Source organism: Echinops telfairi, unplaced genomic scaffold (genome assembly GCF_000313985.2).
Source record: "Echinops telfairi isolate 266 unplaced genomic scaffold, ASM31398v2 ScPeMD7_53;HRSCAF=182, whole genome shotgun sequence".
Classification (NCBI taxonomy): Eukaryota; Metazoa; Chordata; class Mammalia; order Afrosoricida; family Tenrecidae; genus Echinops; species Echinops telfairi.
In genome coordinates, this window is record NW_022103951.1 from 17,623,089 (window position 1) to 17,632,566 (window position 9,478).

At 48.8% G+C, this 9,478-nt stretch overlaps 1 protein-coding gene across 1 annotated transcript in view; it reads right to left on the reverse strand.

Moving 5' to 3' along the window:
* Positions 1-4,924: 4,924 nt before the first annotated feature.
* The window catches only part of LOC101638704 (holocytochrome c-type synthase), a 7,943-nt gene continuing 3,389 nt past the window's right edge, over positions 4,925-9,478 (reverse strand). Inside the window, exons 4-7 of the mRNA XM_004709974.2 lie at positions 8,759-8,907; positions 8,108-8,227; positions 7,019-7,105; positions 4,925-6,467 (exon numbers count right to left, since the gene is read on the reverse strand). Coding sequence (XP_004710031.1) covers positions 6,269-6,467; positions 7,019-7,105; positions 8,108-8,227; positions 8,759-8,907 — 555 coding nt within the window. The 3' untranslated portion in view covers positions 4,925-6,268. The remainder of the gene's footprint in view (positions 6,468-7,018; positions 7,106-8,107; positions 8,228-8,758; positions 8,908-9,478) is intronic.

Here is a 9,478-nt window from a genome sequence, read left to right on the forward strand (position 1 = left end):
CCCTGGAAACGCAGGTGCCAATGCTTCCAACATCATAGCCGCACCCGGCCACCACAGTAGGACAGATGAGCGATGGGCTTTTTGCATAAAAAACGAAAAGCCAAACCCACTCCTCTCCAGTCGATTTCAGCCCATAGCAGCCCTATGTAGGGTTTCTGGGGCTGTACATCTTCAGAAAAAAGGGAGCAGAGAGCCTCCACTTTCCCCCCTTTCAGTGGCTGATGGGTTTGAACCACTGACTTTGTAGTTAGCAATCCCATGTGTTACCTGACAAGTAGCATGAGGGCTTTATTCATAGTACCCCCAAAACCCAAATCCACGGCCATGGAGTTGATTCTGATAAGGCCCCTAGGGGACAGAGTGGAACGATCCCTTTGTGTTTCTGAGACTGGAAGTCTTTATGGGAGCAGCTTCATCTTTCTGCCGCTGGTGGGTTCGAATTGTCTGAACTTCCGGGCCACCAGAATAGGGTAGGAGTCCAAGAATACCCGGCCCCACCCAGGCCTGCGCGGAGGCTTAAATGAGAATCCGCTGAGGACTGTTCGTCGCAGAACAGCCAGCAATTGGAGGGCTGCTTGCAGATTACACGTGGAATCACTTTAGCAAACAACTGGCGACTTCTGCTGGGCGGTGAGGGTTTCCTGCCCCTGCAGTGGTTCGACTGCTTGGCTGCTAAGCAAGAGGTTGGCATTTCGAAGACACTCCCCACTCTTCAGGAGAAAGTTGTGGCAGACCGCTTCTGTAAAAATCTGCAGCCTAGGAACCCTATGAAACAGTTCTGTTCTCTGCCATGAGGTCACTCTCAAGTGACCCGTGGGGTTGGCTTTGGAGGCCTCGTTAAGCCAGTGGCTGATTCCCACTCTACTCCCAAGTGTGTCAGAGTAGAGCTATGCTGCATGGGGCTTTCAGTGGCTGCTTTCTCAGAAGGGGGTCACCAGGCTTTTCTTCCAAAGCGCCTGGAGGTAGACTGATTCTGCCAACAAACATTTTGGTTAGCAGCCAAACTCTCAAAGAATGTGAGTGGGAAGATTTAGCCAGGCGAGGCTGGCGCTGTAGGGAAGGGCATAGTCTTCTCGGCGGGAGGGGCTGAAATTAGTGTTTTAACCTGCACCTCCTGTGACCCCGAGTTCCCGTGTGATGCTGGGGGAACGAAAGAGGGTGTGAGGTGGAGGGTGTGAGGTGGAGGGCGGCAAGGCCCAAGACGCTGCTCTAAAGCAATGCTCTGGCTGCAACAAACCCCCAAGCACCCTTTACAAAAAGCCAGATGAATCAGGAAATCAGGAAATGGGTACATGTTCCCATTTACCTTAAAACAAAAACGTCTGCTCATGAGCTGAGAGTGGTGCCCTTTGACCTTCTGACATTAACAGGATCCACCCAACATCCAAGACGCCAGATCCTGGTCCTGCTAGGGCATTTTGGAAACAACTGTGAAACTGAGTATTGAATTCATTGGGATTTTGAATTTCCTACCCCTTTACAATGCCTATGGCAGTTGTTTTGAGAAATTCGCCTTCAAATCCTTCCAAACAACTCGTTTGTGTTGATAGACTCCGTTTATGCATTTACAAGGCGTTTGGCTTTTTGTCTAATTGCTCTTGATCGGTTCCGCCTCAGGCTCACAGCAAGCTCAGGACTGGTAGGCACAGGGCTGCCAGCTGGGGGAGCAGTCAGCACTTTCAAACAGCTTTGTTGACATAAAGGAGTAAATCACCCACCGCACAAGACACCCACTGAGAGTGTCCAATTCTTTGGTTTTAAACATATTCACAGAGCACAAGGCAATTCCCACGATCTCACGTTAGAACAGGTTCTTCCCCCACCAAGAAACCCCACTCAGAGCACCCATTAGCCGTCCCACCTCCCACCTCCCACCTGGGGGCTCACTAACCGGCCTTCTCGCTATGGATTTGCCTCTTCTGAACATTTCATATAAAGGCAATCACACAGTATGTGCCTTTTGTGCCTGCCTCTTTAACTTGGCATATGTTCGGGGTCTGTCCGTGTTGTGGGGAGGCCTGGTGCTGTAGTTTTGTTGGGCTGCTGACCACAAGGTCAGCAGTTTCAAACTACCAGCCCTTCCACAGGAGAAAGACAGGACTGTGTGCTCCCGTCCAGAGTTCGTCTCGGGAACCCCCAGGGGCAGTTCTTCCTCATCATTTAAGATTGCTGTGGGATGGTAGGCTGTGTGTTACATCTTGCTCTCCTTGCCTCATGGAGCTTTCCATGTTGTGGTTGGCCACGATGCAGGCAGCATTTACCACCGGCAGGCCCCACATGCTTTTCCCGGGACCTTGTCATGGTACCCAGATTGCTCTGCGGGCAGCTGCTTCTAGTATTCTGGTTACGGTGGAGATGGCTGAGGCCAAGACTTTATGATGACACACATGCCAAGGCAGTTGTCTATCTCCAGGACCTGCTCTCCCCACCACCTGGCCCATTCGTTCACGGTCACTGCCCAGTTGAGCAAATGCTGAACCCTAGTGATAACTCAGCGCAAAAGCACATAACCACCTGTTCAGGAACAGTGACATCAACACACCCACACCCCCTCCACCCCAGATTCCCACAAAACTATCTTTCAGACAATTCTGCCACTTGCCACCCTTCTTGTCTGTCTGTGTGAGCCCCCAGTGTGTCTCCGTGGATACATCAGCTAGGGAGCTCATGTTGTTGTTAGGTAGCTGTTACCTACTGGGCTGCTAACCACAAGGTCAGCAGCTCAAGAATACCAGCTGCTCGGTGGGAGAAAGATGAGGCCTTCTACTCCCCTTTCAGTTAGTTTCAGAAACAAACCCACAGGGGCACTTCTAACCAGTCCTGTCGGCTCGCTGAAGCAGAACTGACCCCGTGGCAGTGAGTTGAGAGGCAGCTATTAGGAATACTCATTCACTTTCATCTGTGATCCCCATTTGCATTCCCATCCCGACTGCTAATGCTTCATCTAATGTGCAGTCTCTGGGCTCAGAAGCAAGGCACTTGACAGGAAAACAATAGAACAGAAAACTGCCATCGAGTTAATGCCCACTCAGCGACTCTAAAGGACAGGGTAGAACTGCCCTGTTTTGAGTTTTTGAGACTTTAACTGTTTGCAGGAGTAGAAAGCCCCATCTTTCTCCCACAGAACCACGGGTGGTTTTGAACTGCTGATCTTGCACATCGCAGCCCAGTGCATAACCACTACACCACCCAGGATCCAGAAAAATAGTGTTCATTAATTTAAAGCCTGGAGAATAGCTACATTGCATTTCACACCATAAACAGGGGTACCCGTCAGTGCAGAGAAGCACCCAACCCTGGGCATGATCCATCGGAATCTGGATGCACAGGGCCCATCGTGGCCAAGCAGCAGCATGACAAGGGTGCCTGAGCACGGTTGCTCTTGTCAGAATGCTCCTTGGGCAGGCAAGGTTCTCTCTGCAGACTCTAACCCTACAAAAGGGGCAGAACCCTGGCTTCACCAATAGGGCCAAGTCCTGACATGCTAGCTTTCTTCCAGGAACCCTTTGTAGCTTGTTCTCTAGCCACAAAGTATACTCTGCTGGCATAGTATATGCCTATGTGCTGCAAGGGCAACAGTTGGAAACCGGAGAGAAAAATGAGGGCCTCTATTCCTTGACAGTTAATTTTGGAAACTCACAGGGTCCCTGACTCGAAGTCAAGTTGATGGCAGTGAATTTGGTTTGGGCTTTAGACTTACTCATGAGCACGTAGCTCTAACCCCCACCCCGCCAGAATAAAAGTCAATAGTCATTCCATTCCTCCCGAGCTTGAAAAGAGTGATTAACAAATGAGAACAGAGCAGTCTCCTATAAGGAGACTGTTACATTACTACTGTTGAGCAGGCCACTGTCAAGTGTCACTTTAAAGATTTTCAAAAACTGTAGATCAGCTTGAGTCTATGAGGGTACGTAAGTGTTGCTACAAAACAATAGAAACCTTGATCACACAAAAAATAGCAGCATGGGAAGGCATTATATCTCGACATGTCTTTTTGGGTCTATATACTTCCGAGGGTGGTGTTTTCATCTAACGCTTTCTCAAAATTTTCTCCACCCTGCAATTTATACCATGTCAAAATAGCAGTTTTCCCATCTTAGAGAGATTTAAATCATGTTCCTCTTAAATATGGGCATTAGAGACAAAATCTTAAGGGGCAAAGTTAAGACCGTATGGTGAATGGGGTAAGGTTTCCCACGAAATTCTCATTGCGCATCACTGGCTACCTTCAAACAATAAGCAGGTTCACTGTCGTGTTGGTTAAAAAAAAAAAATGCCATGGTTCAACTTTCTTAGCCTCTTCCTTCAAGACCGTATGGTGAATCGATTAAGGTTTCCCACGAAATTCTCATTGCGCATCACTGGCTACCTTCAAACAATAAGCAGGTTCACTGTCGTGTTGGTTAAAAAAAAAAAAATGCCATGGTTCAACTTTCTTAGCCTCTTCCTCATCAACACGTTTCAATTTTCTTAAACCGTTACAAGCAGCCCTTGTGATCATCCTGTGTCCTTTAAAAAAATCTAATACGCTTTTGGACCCAACTCCCAAAGTCCCCAAAACCTCCTGAGCTGACCTCTCTACCTTGAATCACAAGCCTAGCAGATCCCATGGAAGCTCATTGACTGGACTGTTTTTTTCAGGTACCCACCCTACCAAGACTAGGACAAGTGTGTTAGTAGAGAACTTGTCTGTAGCCATCCACTAATAAGACATGTTTAAATACGCTTTATTTGGCATAGACCCGTGCATGAACTAGAACCCTATCAGTAATATCTTTTGACTTATCCTTGTATACAAGAATTTTGAAATGCATATTTAAGGTGGTTGGGTTTTCAAAACTTTATGCAATAAAACTGACACCACAGAGCAATCTTCATTAATTGCTTACATACCATCAATCTCTTCCAAAAAATGTTAACACTGTGACGTTTCAGATAAATTATTTAATATAAACACACACACACACAAAACCCCCAACCAACAGTTGTTGGTAAAACATTATGAAAATTAAAAGAGCAACCAGTTTCTAATTTACTGATTCAAGGAAGTTTAACGGCAGATTTAGAGTTTTCTTAACAGAAACCTAAACTGACATGGTGCCTTAGGTTCAACATTCTATAGCAGTGGAAGCCCAGATGATTCTTGAAGAATTTAACACGCGAACAGAGTGTTCGCAACAACACAACCCAAGACAGGCTCCTGAGATTTTAGGTCAAGAAGAATGGCTTCAGAGAGAGGGAACGGGACGACATTGGGCCAACTCAGGAGCCATCTGCTGACAGCATTGGTGGATACAAACAGAAGCTAAAAAAAACTTATCTCACAAATTTAGTTATGTATTTCAAAGCACCGTGGACATGAAAGGACAGGTAGTTCCCAACTCCCAATGTAGTCTAGTTGTGACCAAGCCCACTAAGGACTGTGTTTTTCGGTACCTCTCATCACTAGGAATAAGTACTACAGACACCGTCTTGGGGTAGTTTGCTGCTATTCCCATTCGCAGATGTTTGATGTGTGTGTGATATGTGCAGAATGTAAAGACACTGATACTCAAAGGGAATAATCATGAAAACAAAGTAAGATGAAATCTTGGCCTTCCATCGGAACGAACATACCATGGAACCATCAGAAGGAAACCACCATCAGCAGTCAGGGACTACCCGTGTGCTACAAGGTCCAAGATCTCACTTGGACAAGGAACTGGGAGATCCAACCTTTGCCTGAGTCTTGCCAGGCATAGTTTCAGCTTACACCTTTCTCGGTGTGTTCAGATGTCACTAGTCTATTGGAGGAACTTTACAAACGGGTGAACTTTCTGAAAAGCACAATGGCCTCTTATTGAAAACGCAGTTTCAGTTTCACTCGAGGACAGAGTAAAGCCCTCCGGAGCATCAACTTCACTTTCCGTGGATCTACATCAAGTATGTGTGAGAACACACTCAGGCTAAAACAAAAACCGCTTCCTTCACTTTCAACCGAAAAGTCCTTTTACAGAGGTGGTTCAGACTTTTCTAGATGAAATACACAGGCAATACTGCTGGTAAAGGGGCGACCGCTGAAGAAGGGGGGAGGGGGGGATGTATGAGGAGCTGCTCACAGCGGCACGGTGGAATCGGAGGCTAGAGACCATCCTTCCCTAAGCTGAGTGTCTGATGACTGACCTGAAGCTCCTGTGTCATCCTAAATGCAATGCTGTCTAGGGAAAATAGTTTAATCTAGTTCAGAAAAAAAATAGTTCCTATTTTTCCATCTCCAACAAAACAGTGGTTATGAAGTCCAGCGCCACCAGGCGACCTTCATCCTGTCCCACACCGCTGAGAAGGAATCCAGGGCAGGACGGACATCCAAGATGGTGAATTGGTAGTTCTTGTCCACCTCGCCGCCATCGTAGTAGTCAATGATGTACCTCACCTCCGTCCCACAGCGGTTGATGATCCAATCGTGCCGGTCAAAGGGCAGCTCATACCTGGAAGAAAACAGGCCAGTGAGGGCTCAAACGCTTCCTGGGCACTCCAACCTGGGTCAAACCGTAAGAAAGATCCAGAAGAGCACCTGCCTGCCCTGAGAGTTCTCCCTCTAACTGGGGAGCTGAGATTCATGGGGAGAACCGGAATGCTGGCCACCCGGAATGCAGCTAGTCTGGTGGCATTCTGTGGGAAGGAGCCGGATCAGGGAGGTCTGCTGAGATACTGCACAAGTTCAGGCTGGAAAGCCAATGATAGGAAGGGGTGGGTGCCCACATGACAAATGGCAGCTCAGCCGGATCCCTGACAGCAAGCAGATGGGAAGCCAGCGTACGGCCAGAAGGGCCCTGCCAATCTGCCCAGGAGAAACTGCAAGTGAGGGCCACCATTACATTCTGGAAGGTGGTGCTGGGTGTCGTGTCTCGGCACCACTGGCAGGGTTGGCTTTTTTTCCTTGACCTCCGAGTTTTTTAGATCTTTTCACTTCTGCTAATGACAGAAAGGTCACGTTACCTAAGGAAGGGGACAGTATCATGTTTGCACTGGCACTTACCCCATCCAGGAACGGATCCTTGCCCTTGGCGAATACTCCTTAGCTTTACCTCCAAACCGGATCAATGTTGGACCGCAGGGACACTCCCTAGGAATCCCCAGGTAAGAAAAGTCTATTCAAACATCCTCTTTTCAGAGACCAAACCCAACCAAACTTAATGCCTTCAAGTCGATGCTGACTCATAGTGACCATTAAGGACAGGGAAGAAGTGTCCCTGTGGGGTTCTGAGACTTTAAATCTTTCAGGGAGCTACAAGCCTCATCTTTCTCCCTCGGAGCGAGTGGTGGGTTTGAACCGCTAACCTGGAGGTTAGCCATGATCTCTGGGAAAACCCTCCCAGTGGTCCCGGAGCAGGAGAGAAGATGAGGTGGAAATGAGGTCGCCTGTCTTGGGAGTGACATACTATGGTAAGCTTGGCGGCCATCCTCAAGTGTCTCTCCTAAGGGCCGGAGCACCAAGGGGCCTCTAGGAGTTCTGGCACTCTACTCCCCCCTACCCCCACACTGCCCAAGGGCCATAGGCCATAGGCCAAGATGAGATCCAACCCTGGCAGACTTTCTTCCCAGGCCCAGGGTGTGTGTTTCCAACAAGCTGCTTAATTCTGCTGCAACTCAGACAGCTGACTGACATCTACTATGAGGGGCACCCACTTCCCCTCAGAGCCACGCTGACTGCCTGGGTGTACCTCTCTAGCTTCCAAAGCAGTGCGTGGAAGAACCAGGACAGCGCCTGCCACAGGACATCACCACAGACTCTTGGGATGAGCCCTTTTCGCTCGACAGGCGTCACACCCACCTGCAACATCCGTGCTGGGTCCACAGCCCAAACACCGCCCCCCAGGAAGAGTTTCAGGTTTTCCAAATATTACAAAACTTTCTATTAAAAACAAAATCAGGCACTGAACTTTTTTAGCCCAAGCACTGCTGCCAGGTCCCTGCCACCCCAGCAATCACAGAGCACCTGCCAGGGGACACAACTCCATAGGGGTTTCGCCATACAGTGGAACATGCCACTTGGCCTGCTGTGTCTGGAGAGCGGACTGCTAACAAGAGGGGTGGCTGCTCCATTGACTCAAGTCCATGTCCTTACCTGGCGTGCAGGGCTTCCCACTTCAAGATCTCCTTCCAGGCTTGCTCGTTATTCTGATTGTGAATTCGAATGATATTATACATATCTTTCTGACTAATATCATCGTGTTTCCACTTCCACCTAGGAAAGAGCATGGGTACCGCCTGACAGTTACTGAGAGAGCCACAAAATGAGTCCTCGCCCCTGTGAACGGAAGATGAAGGCTCATGGTCTATGGACGTCAGTGGCCCCACAGAGCAGGACTAGCCAGCAGCCCAAAGGGACTGCAGACACACAGGAAACAAGGCCCAAGGGACCCCTTAATCTCATTCACGGAGCCCCAAAACCAGTCACACAAGGATCATGCCACTATCGATTTGGGGCTGACCCTTTTCAGGTGATACCATAGATGAATGACTAGTCCCTCCCGCCCCACCTTTTCCAAGGATTTCCTAGGACAGAGGTTTTTGTGGGTTGTTGTTTTTTTCCCGTAACAATTACTGGCTTGCCTTTAGAATTTGAGAAGTCCGGAAAAGTAGGTGAGTAGCAGAGAATGACTGACTCACCAGGCTTTCCTGAAGGTTTAGAGGATTGGAAACGTCTTTGACATTTATTTTGCAAACAACGCTGACCAGCAAGTTGCTATTGCCGACCGCAGGCACCCTCACTCACCCTTTCTTTAACATGGCATTCCAAAACATCTGCTCGGAGGGGTACACCCACTTCTTCTCGGAGTCCGCTCTTGGAATGGAAGATTCCTCCCTGGTCGTCGACAGCGGAAAGGGCTGATCAGGGGCTGGCATCTGATTAGGTGGTGGCATCTACATCAAATGAACCGAGTGGGTAATGTTGGAAAGAGGATTCATGGGGAAAATAAGCTCTAATTGATTCCCTCCTGGAAAGAGAGGCCTCACGCGTGTGGCCCAGGACCTTGGGAAACGAGCCTCACCGGCGACTTCAGCTGCTTTAGAGAGCTAGAATGCTGTCCTGCGTTTCCCATCAGTTCTCAAAAATGTTAACACTGTGGTAACAAGTCCTGCTTTTTCGCCTTTGAACAGGTTTAAAACCAATGTGTGATGGCGCCCAACCCACCAGGATTTCCAGATCCTTGTGTTGAGCCCAAACTCACTGAGCCTCACCAGTGAATTGTGACGCCAAGGACTGAAACCCTAGGCCGTGTGGTCATCACAAGGCATAACTGCTGGCAGTCATGTGACACCAAGCCCCACTGGGAATCCTGTGCAGGTGCCATCCCCCCCCCCCCCCCCCCACACCTATAAAAGCACCCCATCTTGTAGCATGGTCACAAAGTTTTCACAAGACCCAAATCAACTTTGCCACTCTAGCTGCACTCCTCAGTGTCCCAGGGCCACCAGGCATTCTCTGTGACTA